This window comes from Scheffersomyces coipomensis, assembly GCF_036884675.1.
Source record: "Scheffersomyces coipomensis strain NRRL Y-17651 chromosome Unknown DFJ63scaffold_9, whole genome shotgun sequence".
Lineage (NCBI taxonomy): Eukaryota > Fungi > Ascomycota > Pichiomycetes > Serinales > Debaryomycetaceae > Scheffersomyces > Scheffersomyces coipomensis.
Genome location: NW_027042900.1, coordinates 143,609 through 165,896, shown reverse-complemented (window position 1 = coordinate 165,896; position 22,288 = coordinate 143,609). Strand labels below are relative to the sequence as shown.

The 22,288-nt window shown below is 31.0% G+C and overlaps 10 protein-coding genes across 10 annotated transcripts; 6 read left to right on the top strand and 4 right to left on the bottom strand. All coding sequences in view use genetic code 12, as the record gives it.

Moving 5' to 3' along the window:
* Positions 1-3,411: 3,411 nt before the first annotated feature.
* MTG2 (putative GTPase) lies at positions 3,412-4,914 on the bottom strand (the record flags this gene model as incomplete). The annotated part of the gene is made up of 1 exon (XM_064907565.1): positions 3,412-4,914. One exon carries the CDS (start codon positions 4,912-4,914, stop codon positions 3,412-3,414), a length of 1,503 nt encoding a protein of 500 aa, XP_064759340.1.
* A 170-nt stretch (positions 4,915-5,084) lies between these two features.
* Positions 5,085-6,592, top strand: DBP8 (ATP-dependent RNA helicase). The gene has a single exon (XM_064907309.1). It carries the CDS (start codon positions 5,267-5,269, stop codon positions 6,572-6,574), a length of 1,308 nt encoding a protein of 435 aa, XP_064759339.1. The 5' UTR covers positions 5,085-5,266; the 3' UTR covers positions 6,575-6,592.
* Positions 6,593-7,579, bottom strand: DFJ63DRAFT_321235 (uncharacterized protein). Its single transcript, XM_064907308.1, has one exon. The coding sequence runs from the start codon at positions 7,226-7,228 to the stop codon at positions 6,623-6,625; it is 606 nt and encodes a 201-aa protein (XP_064759338.1). The 5' UTR covers positions 7,229-7,579; the 3' UTR covers positions 6,593-6,622.
* Positions 7,580-7,612: 33 nt separating this feature from the next.
* BRF1 (transcription factor TFIIIB subunit) lies at positions 7,613-9,635 on the top strand. Its single transcript, XM_064907307.1, has one exon. It carries the CDS (start codon positions 7,682-7,684, stop codon positions 9,479-9,481), a length of 1,800 nt encoding a protein of 599 aa, XP_064759337.1. The 5' UTR covers positions 7,613-7,681; the 3' UTR covers positions 9,482-9,635.
* On the top strand, positions 9,636-12,150 carry SDA1 (Sda1p). The gene has a single exon (XM_064907306.1). It carries the CDS (start codon positions 9,825-9,827, stop codon positions 12,090-12,092), a length of 2,268 nt encoding a protein of 755 aa, XP_064759336.1. The 5' UTR covers positions 9,636-9,824; the 3' UTR covers positions 12,093-12,150.
* Positions 12,151-12,274: 124 nt separating this feature from the next.
* On the bottom strand, positions 12,275-13,455 carry HMO1 (Hmo1p). The gene has a single exon (XM_064904498.1). It carries the CDS (start codon positions 13,222-13,224, stop codon positions 12,457-12,459), a length of 768 nt encoding a protein of 255 aa, XP_064759335.1. The 5' UTR covers positions 13,225-13,455; the 3' UTR covers positions 12,275-12,456.
* Positions 13,456-14,316: 861 nt separating this feature from the next.
* On the top strand, positions 14,317-16,136 carry MCT1 ([acyl-carrier-protein] S-malonyltransferase). The gene has a single exon (XM_064904497.1). It carries the CDS (start codon positions 14,717-14,719, stop codon positions 15,704-15,706), a length of 990 nt encoding a protein of 329 aa, XP_064759334.1. The 5' UTR covers positions 14,317-14,716; the 3' UTR covers positions 15,707-16,136.
* A 1-nt stretch (position 16,137) lies between these two features.
* On the top strand, positions 16,138-19,592 carry MIS11 (trifunctional formate-tetrahydrofolate ligase/methenyltetrahydrofolate cyclohydrolase/methylenetetrahydrofolate dehydrogenase). The gene has a single exon (XM_064904496.1). It carries the CDS (start codon positions 16,302-16,304, stop codon positions 19,140-19,142), a length of 2,841 nt encoding a protein of 946 aa, XP_064759333.1. The 5' UTR covers positions 16,138-16,301; the 3' UTR covers positions 19,143-19,592.
* DFJ63DRAFT_256519 (thiosulfate sulfurtransferase) lies at positions 19,593-20,852 on the top strand. Its single transcript, XM_064904500.1, has one exon. The coding sequence runs from the start codon at positions 20,043-20,045 to the stop codon at positions 20,664-20,666; it is 624 nt and encodes a 207-aa protein (XP_064759332.1). The 5' UTR covers positions 19,593-20,042; the 3' UTR covers positions 20,667-20,852.
* DFJ63DRAFT_256321 (rRNA-processing protein) lies at positions 20,815-22,135 on the bottom strand. Its single transcript, XM_064904495.1, has one exon. It carries the CDS (start codon positions 21,900-21,902, stop codon positions 20,964-20,966), a length of 939 nt encoding a protein of 312 aa, XP_064759331.1. The 5' UTR covers positions 21,903-22,135; the 3' UTR covers positions 20,815-20,963.
* Between the last annotated feature and the right edge of the window lie 153 nt (positions 22,136-22,288).

The following is a 22,288-nucleotide window of genomic DNA, read 5'->3' as shown; positions in this document are numbered from 1 at the left end:
ACAAACTCATTCATTAAATGGAATACCGAAATTCTTACTTTCAATGCATTCAATCACCCTCACTTCATTAATCTAAATCATGCCAAATTTCTTGGTATCAAATCAATTTAAAATTCTATTTATAACTACTCGTCATTAATTTAATGATGAGGTTGTAGATAACGATAACAGAATACGGGAACGTAGTTCTACATTAATTGAAAGCATTAGATATAATGTAAGATGAGAATCTTGATTGTTAGTTGTAAAGACATTAACTCACACATTCTCCCTATCAAAATAATAAAATGTATATATCCTACCATATAATAATTGTTTAAGGTTGATATCTACATTCTTTGTTGGTTTTATTATTTTTATGGGTTGTATAGACAAATAGTTCACTTAACCAAAAAGTCATTTTTCCGCCGCTAAATGATACAAACAGAATTCGTTAACGTCAAGTATAGGCATCTACAATATCGTCTACTTCCCACAATAAGTAAAGAAGTTACTCAGTACATACATGGTGTATTAGTCTAAAATGTGATAAGAATGAAAGGGGAAAAAAATCGTATACAAAGGTTAAAATAATTGTCAGTTTCATGATTCCCCTTAAAGACAATGAAAGTCAAAATCTGCTTATGTTACTGAGAACAGAAATCAAATCAAATCAACCAAAAAAAAAAAAAATTTGTTCCTTAGATTGTTCGGTGTGCATATAAATCAAACAGTGAAAGAAAGAAAATAAATAAATAAAAAAAAAATTGATGCGCTTAACAAGAAGATTTATTCACTGCCTTTGAGACAGATCAATTTCAGGTTTAAAGTTGTTTAAACTGAAATCAATTTCAGGTCAATTTGTCAAAAATTTATGTAGTATATATACTTAGGTTTTCTTGGGACAACGGTTGAAACGATTACTTGGCCACAAGGGGAACAGAAATAAATTATTACCACTAAAAAGAAAAATGTGATGTGAGAGGATGTGTAACTCAATTGTTTTTTAACTTCAAGTGAGTCTTGATCTAATAATCAAACCATAAAAAAGGGTTAGAATAGAATATTTAGATAAAGGGTGAACCGCCTGTATACTTTTCTTTTCTATACTCTACTATACTACGATTATTATTATATTCTATTATATTATATATTTTATAACCCATTTAAGGTTCATACACTTTGAGGCTAAAAATGATAAAGTAAGTATAGATCTATATTTTTCTAATCCCCCACTTTTCTTTTATACTTCCATTTTTGAATTTTTTTTATTTTTTTGACTCAATTTTTAATTTTTAATTCCCTTTTTTTTTTTTATGGTATTTTTGATTTCCTTAATGTACAGCGTTATTCTCTCATCGCAAAATTCAAACTTCCATTTTAGCTCAGTTTCAAGGGCAGAGTAAAACAGGATATCAATTAAACTTAGACTGATTCTATGTATGTATGATAAACAATAATAATAAGGGTCATCGCTTGTCTATTAGCTTCTATATCAACTTTTTAGTTAACAGATATATTATAATAATAGCTTAGGGTAATTTGATGTCTCTCTCACACTAATGAAACCCCAACATAATAGATCTAGCGTAACTTACATACTTACTGAGATTTTTAGGGGAGACGACAGAACTAAACTACGACAAAAAAAAATAATAAATAAAACAAAATAAAATAAAATAAAATAAAATAAAATAAAAAAACAATTCATTTTTCAATTTAAGATTTCTCTCTTAAACTTAACTCTTGTCAAAAAATAAATCACACATTACTTACACTTCGATTTTACTTTCCATTTATGACCTTTTTATTTGGTCCTCTCCTTTCTTATTCTGTGGTAGTTGCCCGCCAAAATGGATATGCAAGTGAATCTTTTATATATATATATACTTAAATTATCTCTATTTTGTGAATGTAGGAGTATAATGGGTGCCTGCCTGCCTGCCTCCAAGTCATATTTCCATCATACATTGAAGACATCGTCAAACTTTTTCTCTACATGCTCGCTGATTAGTGTCAATTCTTAACTCGCTTTCGTATTTGATGTCAGCTAAATTAACTTGTTGTGGTGAATTAATTTTATATGTTTACGTTGTCTCTTATAGTTATACACTTTTTCATTCGGAAAAATTCCTAATTAAAATAATTGGTAAATATTTTTTTTTGAATTCGTAATTCAATTTTAAATTATTTTTGTATAATTTACTGATATCGCTACTTGTTTCTTGTAAAAGTTTCATTTTAAATATGGAACAAACCATTAAAGAATAAGAACAAATGTAATTCACTGTATGAATGCGTTCTCTCTCAGTTTCCATTATAGATAACAAATAAGTATAATTAAGTAAAATTAAATTCATATCTTTTTCTTAACACCTTAAAATACTTAATTTTATATTTTATATTTTATAATTTATTTTTCTGTAATTTGCCTCCTCCTGCCATTCTTCACGTAAATTCTGCTTTTTTGATTTTTTGATTTTTTTTTTTTGAATTATGCTTATTTTTATTTTTGTGGTAAAATTTCCTCGAGAAAAAATTCAAAATTCAAAATTCAAGACTCTGGCAGTAACAACTATTCAGTAACATATAAAGAGACAGAGCGCCTGAGTCAAATTTTATAAAATAATTCAACAAATTTAAATTTTTAAATTCTTGAACTTAACTTAATTTAATTCAGAGGCTCAGGGTTTTGAAACATTTTGAAGGTCGCCTGAACTTTTACTTGTTTGTCTTTACTTTTATCAAATAAACTTTATCTCTGACAATGGGAAGTTTACTATTGATTTTATCTTCGACTTCCTCTCTCGATTTACGAGGCCAGTATTATTCCAATCTTCTTACCAAACTAATCCAAACTGTAAACAGTTGAACCAATTGTATTATAGTTCGTTTACTACTCTCCAAAACCATCCTCTTCCACTTTATTAATTTTACCACACGCCCGCCTCCTCTAATGAGTTATACTTCTGCATAAAATATATTAGTGGTTACCGCCTGGGAACTTTTACGTGCACTAAATAATAAATTTTTCCATTTTTTAGTGGGCCAGAAATTTACGCTGTGTCTCGCTTATCAGCGGGATCGTCGCCGACCCTTCCTCACTCTTTCACTTTGTGGAATTAGTTGTGGTTAATAAGATATACCTCCATGATAAATATTTATCTCGTATATTTCGCTAAATGATTATTATTATTATTATTATTATGATCAGTTTTACGTCTTGGGTTTTACTCTTTTTGTTTCATTTCATTTGCTTATTTGTATGTTGTTTCTATTAAATCCTTTCAATTATTTTTCGCAACTTTCCATCTCCAATTGTTAGATCTTTTCGTAAATGTATTCTGTAGACCATTGGCAGTATCCTTTATATTATTTACACTTTTATTTGCGGTTTAACTATTTACAGACACGAAATAATGTACAAGCCTCTTATTTCTTACCCAGATAAGCTACTTCACTCATCAATTTAATACAAGTTTCAACATTTTGACCCTTCATTGCACAAACTGGTACAATCTTCCATCCTTTCGGTTCAATATATTGTTTTAAATTCATATAATTCTCACCATCTTCATTTAAATCAGCTTTGGTAGCCACAATTAAAATCTTCTTATCCTTCATACGTTTCTCACCCACTTCATTCAATAATACTTCTAAATCTATAATTGGATTTTTCGATTCTAATGATATAACAAATACTAATCCAGCACATCTTTCAATATGTCTTAAGAAATCTAATCCCATACCTTTATTTTCAGATGCTCCTTTAATAATACCAGGAATATCAGCTACTGTGAATGGATCTTCATCAATAGTTGTGAATATTGTTCCTACAGTTGGTTGTAAAGTAGTGAATTCCCAATGTCCAACTCTTGGTCTGGCCTTTGAAATTGATCTTAATAAAGTTGATTTTCCTGCATTAGGTAATCCAACTAATCCTAAATCAGCAATTAATTTTAATTCAAGTAAAAAAAATGATGTTATACCTTCTCTCCCCTTTTTACTAAAGTTTGGATTACGAATATCTTTAGTTAAAAAATGCATATTCCCCATACCACCTTTACCACCTTTTAATAATAATTCAGGTTTGGAAGTTGGTTTACTTAAATCTAAGCCTAATATTGGAAATGTATCGAATTTTAATTCTTCTTGAATGATTTCATGATCATTTTCTTTCACTTTTTCATTCAATTCATTAAAATAATCTCGAGTTTCATAAAATTCTCGATCTCCTTCTGTAAAACTCCATCCTTCACCCACAGTCCAATTTGTTTCTCTAATTAATTGAATATTATTAAATTGATCACATTGAATTTTCAATTTTATATCATCTAATTTTTCTCCTTCTCTTCTACTAAGATATTTCCTTAAGGTTAATGGATCAGGTATCCATTTTATAGTTGTCCCCACTGGAATTTCAATGATTATATCATCACCTCTCTTACCATCTAATTGTGACCCTTTCCCATTAACACCATTCCCAGCTTCATAGGTCCTTTTTAATCTATGTAATGAACTCATATTTTTATCAACCACTGTGAAATATATAGATCCCCCATCTCCTCCATCACCACCATCAGGTGGTCCTAATGGTCGATTAGCATCACGGAAAAATGTAATAGCACCATTACCTCCTTTACCAGTGGTACATCTTATAAGTTTCAAATCTATGAAAGTACGATTTTCTACTCGTTTCCCACGAGTCATAAGTGATTGTTGTTGATTATTATAGAATACATGATGAACATGATGAGAATTACCTTCAAAATAATCGGCTAATGAAAGAATTCGTGAATTGTATCCCCAATTATCAATACCATTATCGTAGTATTTGATAAAACTGTCTTTATTTCTTGGATTTTTAATGTATTCTTCCGGCAACCCTTCCGTTGAAATATCAGTTAAGATCTCATGATTAGAAGTAGGATACATTGGAATCTCTTCTTGAGTGGTTATATTTGATTCTTCATTTTGATAGGTATACCTTATTGATTGGGTGAATTTTCTTATCGATATCCCTGACCGTACCTGTCGCCACACTATGGGCCTTATTACAATCATATTTGTCTTATATCTGCACTAGAGTGTATAATCCACTTTAACAATTGCTTCTTGATATTCAATTTTTTTTATTTTTCACTTTAAAATCTTCTCACGTGAAAATGTCAAAAAAAAAAAATAAAAAAAATTCTAGCGGTAAAAAAATTATTTTAGTCTAAGATGATCATCTCAGTACTGATCAATCAATTAACTAACTATCGACCATATAAATATATAAGAAATCATGTCATTTCAAGCATTAGGAGTTGCGAAATGGTTAGATGAGGCATTAGCCGCCATGAAAATAAACAACCCAACTGCTATTCAATCAGCTTGTATACCTAAGATCTTAAAGGGTCATGATTGTATTGGTGGAGCTAAAACTGGTAGTGGTAAAACTATAGCATTTGGTTTACCAATGTTATCACAGTGGTCTGAAGATCCATTTGGAATCTTTGGATTGGTATTAACTCCAACTCGTGAATTGGCTTTACAAATTGCTGAACAATTTGCTGCTTTAGGTAGTGCTATGAATATTAGAGTTAGTGTTATTGTGGGTGGTGAAGATTTTGTTCAACAAGCTATTAATTTAAAGAACAAACCTCATTTCGTCATAGCTACTCCCGGAAGATTAGCAGATCATATTTTGAATAGTGGTGAAGAAACTATTGAAGGATTAAAAAGAATCAAATATTTAGTATTGGATGAAGCTGATAGATTATTAAGTAATAGTTTTGGTAGTGATTTAGAAAGATGTTTTTCAGCATTACCAAGTTCAGATGCAAGACAAACTCTTTTATTCACTGCTACTGTTACAGATGCAGTTAGAGCATTAAAGGATAAACCTACCCCAAAAAATAAACCACCAGTTTTCATTCATGAAGTTGAAAATATTGATAATATAGCCATTCCATCCACATTAGCATTAAAATATGTATTCGTACCGTCATATGTCAAAGAAGCTTATTTAAACAGTATATTAAGTTTACCATCATTTAAAGATTCTACTTCAATTATATTTGTGAATAGAACTTATCAAGCAGAAGTATTAAGAAGAATGTTAAGAAAATTAGATTTTAGAGTTGCATCATTACATTCAGAAATGCCTCAATCAGAAAGAACCAATAGTTTACATCGTTTCAAAGCTGGTGCAGCTAAAGTATTAATTGCAACTGATGTTGCTTCAAGAGGGTTGGATATACCGACAGTGGAATTAGTGATAAATTTTGATATTCCTGCTGATCCAGATGATTTCATTCATAGAGTTGGTAGAACTGCAAGAGCAGGTAGAAAAGGTACATCTATATCAATTATTGCTGAAAAGGATATTGATAGAATAAAATCCATTGAAGAAAGAATCAATACTGAGATGACTTTAATTGAAGAAATTGATGATGATAAGGTTATAAAGGATTCCTTAACTGCATCCAGTGTTGCTAAGAGAGAATCATTAATGGAAATGGATAAACAAAATTTCGGTACTAAGAGAAAGATTAATAGACAAAAGAAAGGTGATAAAGTTGAAAAACCAAGTCATAATAAGAAGAAATAAATGAAATGAATGTTTATGTATTATGTTGTATATAGGTGAGTTTATATTCTATTCTCGTTGTTCTAAATACCCTTCGACGATTAAACTTATACTAATTGCTATTAATGTTATAATCACACATGTCATAACTATCACTGTTGAAAAGTTATTGAAACTATATGTATTTATCTTATGATTCGCATATCTCTGAACCGTTATAAAATAATTAATACCACTTAAAACCAAAGTTGCCAATGAAAGTAATAACAATACATAAGATACTATTGTGGAATAAAGTGAAGCATTAAATCTACCCCTAGGATTATCATCATCGATAGGTTGACCACTTGAATTAAATTTAAAATTGACAATTATCCCTAAAGCAGTAAAAAATAAGGAAGTTGAGAACCGTATAAAAGTTAAACAAGTTCTTTCCAGTTGTAACACATCTCTAGGTTCTGAACTAGATACTTTCATTACAAGACTATATGGGAAGCTATCTAACAATGCCAGTTGTTCACTTACTGATCTATACGTGGTATCATTATCATTGTCATTGTCATTGTGTTTGATGTGACGGATGGTTTGTTGAACATCTTGATTGGTTGGTGAAGATGGACCCAAAGATGGTCTATATATTCTTATTTGATCCTCTATATCATTAACATCAGTCATGTTGTTTAGTTGTTGTAATCTAAGTCTGATCTTGTTGTGAAGAAGATGGAAGAACTGTGGTTTACAATTTATCAATTCTCTCACTCCGCAAAAAAGTCAAATCAATTTTGGTAACTAAGCCCTAATAAAAACTAGATGACTGGAATCATCACCACTTTTTAATTGTTTTAAAAAGGTTATATTGGCCGAACCTACAACAACTATTTCAAGTTCATTCAAGACACAAATATTGTAATTACATTAATAATATATGACATAAACGTTGTTGCAACTAATTGATTAGAAAAAGGTCGTGCGATGATTTCAAATATTTTTTTAAATTTAATTTCTTTTTTTCTTTTTCTTTCTGTCTATAAGTTTCTATTTACATAAATCAAAACAATAATTATATCTATAACTAATTAGACGAAAAGACTATTTGATATATTTTAAGGACATTTACTATCAGACATCATGAGTGTTAAGGTCCAACGTCAACAGGTATGCAGTAACTGTAAGCATGCAAATTTGATTGTTGATAGGTATACTGCTGCAGGAGATATCTCATGTTCAAGATGTGGAACAGTTCAAGTTGAAAATCCAATTGTTAGTGAAGTTCAATTCGGTGAATCTTCGTCAGGGGCAGCTATGGTTCAAGGGGCTATGGTTGGTCATGATCAAGCTAGAGCTTCATATGGTGGTAATAGACAAAATGCGATGGAAAGTAGAGAACAAACCATCTTGAATGGTAAGAGAAAAATAAGAAGAATAGCGGCAGCTTTAAAGATTCCTGATTATATAGCAGAATCAGCTGGTGCTTGGTTTAAATTAGCTTTAACTCAAAATTTCGTTCAAGGTAGAAGATCACAAAATGTTTTGGCAGCTTGTTTATACGTGGCCTGTAGAAAAGAAAAGACCCATCATATGTTAATTGATTTTAGTTCAAGATTACAAATATCAGTATATTCATTGGGAGCTACATTCCTTAAAATGGTTAAAGCTTTAAATATCACACAATTACCCATTTCTGATCCATCTTTATTTATTCAACATTTTGCTGAAAAATTAGATTTTAAAGATCAATTAACTAAAGTGGTTAAAGATGCGGTTAAATTATCTCATAGAATGTCTGATGATTGGATAAGGGAAGGTAGAAGACCAGCTGGTATAGCAGGTGCTTGTGTATTATTAGCTGCTAGAATGAATAATTTCAGAAGATCTCATGCTGAAATTGTAGCGGTCTCTCATGTTGGACAAGAAACATTACAAAGAAGATTAAATGAATTTAAAAAGACTAAATCAGGTGATTTAACGGTACAAGATTTTAGAGAAACTGAAATAACTGAACAAGCTAATCCTCCATCATTTGATAAGAATAGAAGAAATGAACATAAATTGATTCAACAAGTTAAAGAAAAGGAAGCTAGATTGGAAAGATTACAAAAATTTGCCCAAGAAAATAAATTAAGAGCCAGTGATGAAGAATTAAAAACCATGTTGGAAGAGAATCCTGCACCAATCCCAGATATTAAACCAGATGAAGATGGAACTAATACTTTATCAGCTAAAGAATTACAAAGTGAAATCAAATCAGTTAATAGAGCTAAATTACTGAGAGATAATCTTCATATTAAAGAAGAAGGTGATAAAGATATGTTGTTAAGAACTATCTTAAGAGATTATGAAGTTTCAGAAGATATTATAGCTCAAGAATTGGAAAGAATTTTAAATAGAAAGAAGGATCAATTAAAAGGATCAGTATATCAAAACCCATCTGAATTGACTGATCCAAAAGATAAAGAAAAATCAAAAGTTGATGTGGATAAACCAAGAAATTTACATAAATTACCCACTACATCTGATGTGTTATCTAAAGTTAGTTCAAGTGTTGAATTAACGGAAGATGATGATGATGAAATAGTTCTCGAAAGTGAATTGACTGATAAAGAAAAAGCCATGAAGGAAAGAATATGGACAGGTTTGAATCATGATTTTATTATTGAACAAGAGAGAAAGAGATTGAAAGAAGAAGCTGATGAATTAACTGGTAATACATCTGGTGCCAATCGTAAGAAGAAACAAAAGACCAATGCTGCCCCAGTTCTTAATGATTTAGGTGTCAGTAGTGCTTTGGCTAGTATTGAAGTAGATGAAAAGACAGGTGAACCTTTAACTGCTGCTGATAGTGCTAAATTGATGTTATCAAAGAAATCGTTCTCCAAAAAGATCAATTATGCTACTCTTGGGGAATTGTTTCCTCGTTCTGGTATATAAGTTCAATCACTTATATACATTTATGCTATTCATGGGTCCAGGTTAGGAGTTAATACAGGTAGGATGTTGACATTAGACTATTTTTATTGGATATATATAACTTTATTTTATAATATACAAGTGTTAAACGTTACGATTGTGTTTTTTTTGCAGTAATTTTATCTCTCACTAAATTTTTCTGTTTGTGATTTCTCTTTTGTGTAAGAAAATTATTTTTGTATGGAGATGAGTTCTACAAAAAAAAAACTTCTTTCTTTAAAAAGGATTATACTTTGATTCTATTGCTGGAACTCCAACTTCAAATAGTTAGTAATATTACACCTTCAAGGAAGAAAATCATATAATGGCAAAGAGAAGAAGAGCAGCATTGTTGCCTACCAACATCATTCTTTTACAGAACTTGGTTCGTCGTGATCCTGATGTTTATCATGATGAATTTTTACAACAATATAGTCACTATCAATCCTTAAGAGATATATTCTTAATGAATCCAAGTAGTTCAGATAAAGGTACTGAATTCGGTGAGTTAATTGGGTTTATGTCTGCTGTATGTGCATGTTATCCTAAAGAAACTGCTACTTTCCCTAATGATTTGAAAGAGATTTTATTAAATAATCATCGTGATTTATCACCAGATTTAAGAGAAAAGATTATTCAATGTTTAACCATGTTAAGAAATAAAGATATCATTACTGCTGAATCATTGATTCAAACCCTTTTCCCATTGTTAACTGCTTATAGTGCTAGTAATTCCACTACTGGTCAACATGTTAAAGCTTTAAGACATCAAATTTATAGTACATTAATATCACTTTTAAAATCAGTCAATACAGGAGCTAAAAATCAAAAAATAAATAGATCAACTCAAGCTTTGTTGTTTAATTTATTGGAACAAAGAGATAATCAAGGGTTATGGGCTACTAAAGTAACTAGAGAATTATGGAGAAGAGGTATTTGGGATGATTCTAGAGCTGTCGAATTAATGAGTCAAGCTGCGGTTCATCCTGATGTTAAAGTTGCTGTTGCAGGAGCTAAATTCTTCTTAGGGGCTGATAAAGAAAGAGAAGATAATTTCGATGATAATTCATCTGATGAAGAAGGATTTGATATGGGAGCTTTAAAACATAAAATGCAAGTGAGTAAGAAATCTAAAAAGAAAGTTAAGAAGTTAGATCTTGCTGTTAAAGCTGTTAAAAAGAAGAATAATGCAAAGAATATCACCACTTATTTGAATTTCTCTGCTATTCATTTATTAAGAGATCCTCAAGGATTTGCTGAACAAATATTTACTAATCATCTTACTAGTAAACAAAATAATAAATTTGATTTAGATCAAAAGATTATGTTTATGAATTTAATTTCCAGATTAATCGGTACCCATAAATTAATTGTTTTAGGTATTTACACATATTTCTTAAAATATTTAACTCCAAAACAAAGAAATGTTACTCAAATTATGGCTGCTTCAGCTCAAGCTTCTCATGATTTAGTTCCACCAGAATCTATCAATCCAATAATCAGAAAACTTGCTAATGAATTCGTCAGTGATGGTGTCGCTGCTGAAGTTGCTTCAGCTGGTATAAATACCATTAGAGAAATCTTAACCAGAGCTCCATTATCGATTGATAAAGATTTATTACAAGATTTAACTGAATATAATAAATCTAAATCAAAGGCAGTTATGATGGCTGCAAGATCATTGATTACATTATATAGAGAAGTCGCTCCAGAAATGTTACAAAGAAAAGATAGAGGTAAGACCGCCAGTATTGGAATTCAACTGGGTGACAAGAGAGGTTTACCACAATTCGGGGTTGAAGGTACTACTGTTAGAAATATTCCTGGTATTGAATTATTAGCCAAATGGAGAAAAGAACAAGGTTTAGGTAATGAAGAAGGTGCTGATGACGATGCTAATTGGGAAGTTGATGAAGAAGATGATGCCAGTGATATTGAAGGTGACTGGGTCACTGTTGATTCTGACAAAGAGTATGATATTTCTGATGATGAATCTGATAAAGAAGATGAAGAAGAAAATAATGAAGAAACTCCCGCTGAAGCTGAAGCTGACGATGAAAACGAAGTTTCTGATTTGGACTTATCTTCAGATGAAGAACAAGATGAAGAAGAAAAGGCAAGACCAACTAAAAAATCTAAGATGGCTGCTGCCGTTGAAGCTAAAGAACAAGAAAAGAAAGCCGCTGAACAAGCCATGACAGAATTGTTAACCAGTAGAATCTTAACTCCAGCTGATTTTGCTAAATTAGAAGAATTACGTACTGAAGCCGGTGTTGAAAAATTAATGGGTGTAACACAAACTAATGAAGAACTGGTGGATGCTACTACTTTAGTTGGTAAAATTAAGTATAAACAATTAAGAGAAGAAAAGATTGCACTTGCTAAAGAAGGTAAAGAAGATCGTAGTTTCGGTTCAAGAAAAGGTCAAAGAGATCAACCTCATTCTACTACTAATAGAGAAAAGGCTAGAAAGAAGAATTTCGTTATGATGATTCATAAAAAAGCAGTTCAAGGTAAACAAAAATTATCATTAAGAGATAGACAAAAAGTTTTAACTGCTCATATAACTAAACAAAAGAAGAAGGGTTATTAGTTTTAGTTATGGATTATACATGTATTTTATAAATATAAGAAAATAATTTGTACATTACACAGGATAATAAAAGATTTATAATATGTAAAGAATTAATTAAATTAACCCAATCTGTAAAAAAGGGTTGACAAGATTTATATAAGTAAGATATACGAAAAATTTAGTAATACAATACAAACATGATTAAAATTTGATCAACAAAAACTGAAACTTGAACCAATAAGACAAAGAAGGGGAAGGATATAGACAAAGTATAAATAAAACAATCCAAGAATCGAAAATAGCAATAAAATAGTTAATTAGTAGAATATGATTTGAAAAAAAAAAAAAAAAGAGCTAACTTTGATTGATTGAATTAAATTATTTATTTCTTAACTTTTTTATCTTTAGATTTTTCTAACTTTTCAGACTTTCTCTTCTTTTCTTTCTTCTTTGGAGATTCTTCAGTTGATTCTGGTTCATCATCAACAGGAGCAGAATGAACAGTTGGTTCATTTTTTCTTGGTGGTGGAATACCACCGGCAGCTAAAGTAGCTTTATACTTTTCCTTTTCCTTTTGATATTCTTTTAATTCATTGGCATATTTCTTTTGCCATTTAGCTTTTTCTTCAGAAGTGATATTATTCCATTTTTCTTTTATTAATTCATTCATATCATTAACTGATAAAGGATCTAAACCTTTCTTTTCAAATTCTTCCTTAATTCTTTCACGATTATGGAATAAAAAGGCGAAATAAATAGTCAAAGGTTTCTTTGGAGCATTTGGATCTCTTTCAACCTTTTTCTTTTTAGTTTTGGTTTCATCTTCTGTTTTAGCAACAGTTGAGGTGGTAGCAGCAGCAGTAGCAGCAGCTGGAGCAGTAGTAGTAGTAGCAGCTGGAGCAGTCTTAGTAGTGGCTGGTGTGGCGGCAGGAGCAGAAGCTTTGGTAGAACCATTGGCAGTAGAACCTTTAACAGCACTAGCAACCGTCTTTAAAGTTTCACTTAAACTTGATAAGGATGCAACATTAGGAGCACCTTCATGAGATACTTTATAAAAGTTGACAGTTGCAGCAGCGGCATCTTGAGCAGCTTTTGATAATTCAAATAAAGATGCGACTAAGGAGTCCTTGGCAGCTTTAACATCAGACATTATGGGAAATTTAGGAATGATATGATTAGTTGGTCTAAGAAGAGACTAGTGATGGTATGAATTGGTATTGTGGGTGTAGGTAGGATGATATGGTTTCGCGTGGAGTACAAACAAAACTATCAGTAAATAAAACAACAACAAAAAATTTGCAGTATGATATAGAGACAAACAATTAAACAAACACTAATGGTAACTGATCAATTGAATGGAGTTGAATGGCGTAGGATGACTCAATAAGTAGTAGGAGACGATTGGCCAAAGATTGATTGAACAATTAATGATAGATCAGAGAAAATAGGTCAAGCCAAAACAAAAATAAAAATCACAACAAAAAAAGAGAAGTGTAGTTAAAAAAAAGAAAATTTAAGGGAAAAATTCAAAATTTGTGGGAAAGACGCTGGTTGTCGACAAATTATCGTTAAATTTTAAAATTTAGGGGGGAATTGTAATTTTATCAAAAATTAGCTTGAAAGTTTGGCGTGGCACGAGAAAAAAAAGGTGATACTTTTACCGTTTAGGATTTTGTTTGCGGGTTTTTTTTTGTTTGTTGTTATTTCTTTCCCCATCGCTCCCGTTCCCTTACAATTTTTTTTCTTTTTTTTTTCTTTTCCCTTTAAGGCCAGCGGGCGGGGCAGGGAGCATTTTTTGTTTCCTTCTTCATTTTTGCTTATCCCTGATGGGATGGTTTTCATTTTCCTTCTGTAATTTGTTGTAGTGATTAGGGAGTGAGAGAGTAGTTAATTTTTTTTTTCTTGATTTTTTTTTAATTCTACCGCCTCCTACTTCGGTAAGGAGTGACTCTGATAATACTCATAACTTTAATGATAAATTGTACTGGGCGACAGTGATTAAATTTAACAATAAAGATTTACTCTAGGCTGAGGTGAAGGTATACTTTGATATCGAATTAACTGTTAAGCAAGGTAGTAATTGTGTATATATATTATATATTAGTTAGGGGATAATGGTACGATAAGGTTGCAGTGAGGTTAGCTTAACTTACCGGCTCACGGGATTCTTAGCAGAAAAACTCGGTAACCCAAAAAAATAATAAAATCATCTGCTAAATCGATAAGGACTTTGAATTTTTTACGTTGACGTATTTGGCTAATTGTTTAGTTAGTCACTTTATTATAGTTATACAGAGACACGCATATTTAGTTCCATGAATTTACCATTTTGTACTGACAACAATATTTTGTCAAGTAATACAAAACGGTTGCAAACTAACTATATAGGTACTAGAAACGATATATTCGATCTTCTGACAATCACAAATGAACTTAATACTTCATAATTGAATAAAACTATACTTTTTCATAACTCTTAACCCCTACTGTTGTCTTTGAACGCGTTAATTATCAACAGATCAATAGTGTTAATGCCTTACCATTACTGCTCCACAAATACGCAATTACGCCAAAAAAAAAATAACAAATGAAAATACTGAAAAATACTCTCTCCACCAGCAAAATATGACTCTCAGTATCTAATGATTGGGAAATATGTACTTAAGAACTCATATGCTTTAGCATGTCCGGGACAAGGAATCATCCGGTATGGGTATTTAGTTCCATTTGAAAACTTCAAACCTGTAATCCAACCCTATTTAGATGTATTAGATGAATCATTACAAGAAAATTTCAGTCATCATTTGTTTAACAAAGATAAAAATTCAATTACTGAACAATGGATTTTAAAGACGTCAAATGCTCAACCAGCTATCTTATTCACCACTTTCATAATCCATGAATTGATCAAACATGAGTATGGAGTTGATTTAGCTCAGAACTCGAAATATTTGTTAGGACATTCATTAGGAGAGTATACTGCTTTATTATTATCGCGTATATTTGATTTATCATCTATATTGAAAATTGTTAGGAAAAGAGGTCAATTAATGGAAAACATTATCGAAGATAATGATTATGGAATGCACGCCTTCACATTTGATAAGAAACTATTTGATCAAGTTTTACAATTAGCTCAAGATTGTAATGTATTGGCCAATATAAATAGTCCTGAACAAATTGTATGTTCTGGGATTAGTGAGGAAATAAATTTATTTATCACTAAAGTAGCTAATCTTAATGTGAAAAGTGTTAAATTGGATGTTAAAATACCATTTCATAATTATCGATTGAAATCAATAACAGAAGAATTAGAAGCATATGTGAATCAATTCGCCATAAATGATCAACAAACACCAATAATTTCAAATTTAACTGGTCTTCCTTCATTTGATAGTAAATCAACTATTCAAAACACGTTAAACGTAAATTATCAACCAGTTCAATGGGTTAAAAGTATAAATTTCTTCCGTGAGCAAGAGATCCCAGCTATAGTAAATATGGGGCCTGGTTATGTTTTAAAATCATTAAATGGGAAATTTAATGGATTTGAGAATGTTCCCATAGATGGTGCAAATACATTTAGTCGATTAGAGAAGAGTATCCTTAAATCCAGTGAAGATACTAAATAATGATCGGCATTACACACACCGTAAGCCAAAAAGGGCTCATTAACCTTATGTTTTTCACGTGTATATAGTAATAAAAGTCAGTAATGTACGTCATGATAGAATCTTTAGTGAAGGTTTGTAGCGTGTTTTATGGGAACTTGTTAGCTAAACTCCCCAATGAACAAAACAACAACAAATAAGAAATAATTACATAACAAACACCCTAGCCACAAAATATGCTATGTCATCGCAAACATTTGACAGTTTACTGCTCATCTATCTGCAACCTCTACCCATTTATGACTTAAACCTCATTAAAATAAATGCAAAATTTTAACGTCATAAAAATAAATAAATCAGAGTCAAAAACTTTTTAAGCTCTATCTTTTGTCACGGCAGCAGTTAAAATAAAAAAAAATTTTTACTGATAATGAAAAAAAAATATCACAGAACCAAAACCACTATAACGCAACACACGTCGTTAAATCTAAAATAAATAAAATCTTCGAAGCTTTTGATTTTCAAATTTTTCATTCTTATTTTGATCTTTTTCTTCTTGTTTCTTTCTTACTTACTTACTTATCCATACACTCTCTTTATTTCTAGATAAGTAAAGATGGTTGCTCAATTGATCGATGGTAAGGCTATCGCTTTACAACTTCGTACCACGATTCATGATGAAATCAATCAAATTCAAGCTAAACATCCTGATTTTAAACCAAGTTTAACTATTATTCAAGTTGGTGAAAGACCAGATTCTTCCACTTATGTTAGAATGAAGTTAAAGGCTGCTGAAGAAGCTAATATCGATTGTAAGATTATCAACTTACCTGATTCAACCACTGAATTTGAAATCTTGAATGAAATTCAAAAATTAAATGATTCATTAAATGTTGATGGTATTTTAGTTCAATTACCTTTACCAGCTCATTTAGATGAAGCTAAAGTTACTTCAGCTGTCTTGGCTTCTAAAGATGTTGATGGGTTTGGTCCTTTCAATGTTGGTGAATTATCTAAAAAAGGTGGTCAACCAAATTTCTTACCTTGTACTCCAAAGGGTATTATTCATTTATTAAATGTTTCAAATGTTCCTATTGAAGGTGCTAATGCCGTTATCTTAGGTAGATCTGATATTGTTGGTAAACCAATTGCCAATTTATTAACCAAAGCTAATGCTACTGTTACTGTCTTACATTCTAAAACTCCTTTAAATCAAATCCAAGCTTATCTTGGTCATGCTGATATTGTCGTTGCTGCTATCGGTCAACCTCAATTCGTTAAAGGTGAATGGTTAAAGGAAGGTGCTGTTGTCATTGATGTCGGTACTAACTTCATTCCAGATGCCACCAAGAAATCAGGTTCAAGAATGGTTGGTGATGTTGAATTTGAATCAGCTAGTCATAAAGCTGCTTTAATTACTCCAGTTCCAGGTGGTGTTGGTCCAATGACTGTTGCTACTTTATTAGAAAATGTGATCTTAGCTTCTAAAAAACATTATTCTAAAAATAATGAAACTCCAAAATTCACTAATCCTTTAAGATTAAACTTATTAAAACCAGTTCCATCTGATTTTGAAATTTCAAGAGCTCAACAACCAAAAAGAATTAATCAAGTTGCTGAAGAAGCTGGTATTTTAGATAGTGAATTAGAACCATTTGGTTTCTATAAAGCTAAAGTTTCTTTAGATTTATTAAAAAGATTAGACAATAAAGTTAATGGTAAATATGTCTTAGTTACCGGTATTACTCCAACTCCATTAGGTGAAGGTAAATCAACCACCACTGTTGGTTTAGCTCAAGCCTTAGGTGCTCATTTACATAAGAATGTTTTTGCCAATGTTAGACAACCATCTATGGGTCCAACTTTCGGTATTAAAGGTGGTGCTGCTGGTGGTGGTTACTCTCAAGTTATTCCTATGGATGAGTTCAATATGCACGTTACTGGTGATATTCATGCTATTACCATGGCTAATAACTTATTGGCTGCTGCTATTGATACTAGAATCTTCCATGAAAGTACTCAAAAGGATGGTCCATTATATAAAAGATTAGTACCAGCCAAGAAAGGGGTTAGAACTTTCACTTCTTCAATGTTAAGAAGATTACATAAATTAGGTATTACTAAAACTGATCCTAATGAATTAACTCCAGAAGAAATTACTAATTTTGCCAGATTAGATATTGATCCAGAAACTATTACTTGGAGAAGAGTTGTTGATTGTAATGATAGATTCTTAAGAGGTATTACTATTGGTGAAGCTCCAACTGAAAAAGGATTCACCAGACAAACTGGTTTCGATATTTCTGTTGCTTCTGAATGTATGGCTATTCTTGCTTTAGCTAACTCTTTAGAAGATATGAGAGAAAGATTAGGTAAGATGGTTGTTGCTTCATCTAAAGCTGGTGTTCCAATCACTGCTGAAGATATTGGTTGTGCTGGTGCTTTAACTGCTTTATTAAAGGATGCTATTAAACCAAATATTATGCAAACTTTAGAAGGTACTCCAGTTTTCGTTCATGCTGGTCCATTTGCTAATATTTCTATTGGAGCTTCATCTATCTTAGCTGATAAGATGGCTTTAAAATTAGCTGGTACTTCAGCTGATCTTAGTCCAGAAGAAAGACAAGAACAAGAAGGTTATGTTGTTACTGAAGCTGGTTTTGATTTCACCATGGGTGGAGAAAGATTTATTAATATTAAATGTAGATCTTCCGGTTTAGTTCCAGATGTAATTGTTATTGTTGCTACTGTTAGAGCTTTGAAAGTTCATGGTGGTGGTCCAGAAGTTAAAGCTGGTGCTCCATTAGCTGCTGCTTATACTGAAGAAAATGTTGACTTATTAAGAGTTGGATGTTCTAATTTAGCTAAACATATTGCTAATGCTAAATCTTATGGTTTACCAGTTGTTGTTGCTATTAACAAGATGTCTTCTGATAGTGATAAAGAACATGAAGTCATTAGAGAAGCTGCTTTGAATGCTGGTGCCGTTGATGCTATTGTTTCTAACCATTGGGAAGAAGGTGGTAAAGGTGCTGTTGAATTAGCTGAAGGTGTTATTTCTGCTGCTAACTCTATTGATAAAGATTTCAAATTCTTATATGATACTGCTCCATCAGTTGAAGAAAAAATTGCTACTATTGCTAAGGAAATGTATGGTGCTGGAGAAGTTGAATTTTTACCAGAAGCTCAAAAGAAGATTGATTTATATACCAAGCAAGGGTTTGGTAATTTACCAATTTGTATTGCTAAGACTCAATATTCTTTATCTCATGATGCTAACTTAAAGGGGGTTCCAACTGGATTCAAATTCCCAATCAGAGATGTTAGAGCTTCTATTGGTGCAGGATATTTATATGCTTTAGCTGCTGAAATCCAAACCATTCCAGGTTTACCAACTCATTGTGGATTTATGAATGTTGAAGTTAATGAAGATGGTGAAATCGATGGATTATTCTAATTGGTTTTTGTTTTCTTCTGTCTTCTATTTCCTTTCTTCTTTCCTTTCCTTTCCTTTCCTTCCTTCTCTTTTGTTAACTATTTCATCTTTTCACTTTTTTACTGTTCTTGATTGAATGTTAAAAAGGAAAATTAAAGATATTTATCAAGTTTCAACACTAATTGATGATGTCACGAATTTTTAATTGCATTTTATTTACTTATTTACTTACTTATTTTTCTTCTCTTTATTCAATTTTACTTTATGTTTAAATTGTTTATTTACTTTTCTTATTTTCTTTTTACACTTATACACTTTTAGATCACATCATGTTAGATTATTTTATTTTTATATATATAAATAGGTTTAGATTAGAGTCTAATAATAAAAGGGGTTTCAACACGTTAAAAAAAATCATACCTATATCATACTACATTGATATTTGTAACTGGTGGATGCAAATAAAATTGAACCACATCACATTTATCGCAACCATTTTTTAAATTATCTCTATCGTTATGATCTCCTTCCTACCCTACACTTTAACTTCCCTTGTCTCCCTAATTTTAAAAAAATCACCCGGGCGTGGCAAATTCCCAAAAAAAAAGAAAAATTGTCTGCTCGTTGTAATTTTTTAATTTTCGAATCGAGTTAAATTGGAAACCATCAAGCCACTCGCTACTGTTAGTGATTATTGATAGTTTATCCTCATTGATTCAATTGATCATACTTCCTTCTGTTCAATAGACTTTCATCCCATTCGATACCCTCCTCGGTAAGTTCATAGAAATCGTCCTTATAGATCCTAATTAATCGTCTATCGCAATCAAAAAAAAAAACATAACATACCATCCACACACATATACATTCATATATCATATCATTTCATACATATCATTTCATACATATCCTATAATAACGATGTCTATTGGATTAAGAAGTTTTAAACAAGCTGCTTCAAGCAATTACAAAAGTTTACTCATAAGAAACTTATCATCTTCCACCACCAGATCATTTTTCTTCCCCTCCTCATCTACCTCATTATCATCAGTATCATCTGCTTATCGTGCCGTTAATAAATCATCATCATTATTATCTAACAACCTTAGATTCTATAGTATCATCACCAACGATCCAAGTGCCAAACTTTATCAATATGAAGATATCAAAGCCATTGCCACCAATCCTGAAACTTTCAAAGATAGTGTTTTAATTGATGTTAGAGAACCATTTGAATTTAATGATGGTCATATTCCAGGGGCTTTAAATATTCCATTCAAATCATCACCAGGTGCATTAGATTTAAGTGTTGATGAATTCCAAGATAATTTTGGCTTTGATAAACCAAGTCAAGATAAAGAATTAGTATTTTATTGTTTAGGTGGTGTTAGATCTACTGCCGCTGAAGAATTAGCATGTACTTTTGGTTATAAAAAGAGAGGTAATTACGTTGGATCTTGGGAAGATTGGATTGCTCATGAAAATTCTGCTGCTACTCCTTCAACTTCAACTTCATCATCTTCAGCATCTACTACTTCCGTTTAGTTATACCGTTGTACTATTGTTATTCCTTATCATTTCATTGATTTATTAGATTCATTTTGACAATACTTTTTTTTTTATTATCACTACTACTACTACTCAACTGTAATACAATTTTATTTAATACTATTAACTTTAATTAATCTATTTTGGCTTTCATTTATATATCCTTTTTTTTATCTTACTTTATTTTATCCAACTCATTCTCTATTACTTTTGTTTTGTACTACATCTTTTATCTTGTCTATAGTAAACCTCAATATTATTAATTTACACATTTATTATTATGTACATGTATACTTAACTATGAGATGGACGATTAAATTCTAATTGTCTAAATTCTTTACCTAATCTCTTCTTTCTCTTTCTTTCCATTACTTTTTCTCTTTGACCCGATTTCATTCTATCAAATCTTGCCTTTTGTAATAATTTACGTTTATCAGATCTCTTTAAAAAGAATGGAGTATTCTTCTCCCCAGTTTTGAATTGATCAATTTGTTCCTTCTTATAATCTTTCAAGATCTTAGTATCTAAATCACGATTCTTCATGGTTTCAACTCTTGATTTTAATGATTGTAATCTTAATTTAATTTCTTCCAATTCATTATATGATAAAAATGATGATGATTTCTTATCTTTAACTATAGATTCCATTTCTTTGATTTCCTTTTGTCTATATTCATCTAAGAAAGCATAATCTTTTCTAATCTTATGAAAATCAGCTTTACCATATGCGGCATCAAATCTAACATCAGTATATAATGTACTATCTCTTTGAGTCTTTAAACCGGGAATTTCTCTTATTTTGCTCACAGGTCTCTTTGATGATGATTCGCTTGGAGCATGTTTGCTTCTTTTACTGATCTTCGATGAATGGTTTTTATTTCCTCTTATGTATCTTTCAGTTGGTGGACCATCATCATCACTATCATCGCTATCATTCTCACTGGCTTCACTATCTTCTTCATTATCAATGAATTCCCTTACAGGTTGATCTCTTGACTTTTTATTACTACTACCACTTTTCTTTTCGGATTTCAGTTTCTTTTCTTCTTCAAGTAACTTCTTTTGAGCAGAATTCAAAGCACCAAATGAAATAGTTGAAAATTCATCATCAGAATCATTATCGGCCTCCTCATCTCTTCTTAAAGTTCGGGATAATTCATCATCACTATCATTTTCTTCATCATCATGATACTTCGGCCTTATCACTTTTGATTTCTTTGATTTATATGACATGATGAAGTATATTTATAGTCCTTATTAGGTGTTCTTCAAACAAAGATTATAAATTTTGAACTATCACAATAATTTTTTTATTTATTTATTTACTATTTTTTTTTTCATACTTTTGAAAGAGATGCTACCAAACAGATGAGATGCGAAAAAAAAAAGTATGAATACTTACTGCAAGTTACCGCAGCCATAGAAAATTAGATGATTCAAGAGACTATTCGAAATGGAGTTGAATTCAAAATCAAATTGATTATCACTATAGACTATCTATTGACAAAAATCATACGGTACGATATATTTGAGAATTATTAACCAATTCTAATAAGAAAGTATATTTAATAGTTGTATTGTAAATGTGACAAAGAAGTTAAAACTATGTATCATGTTAT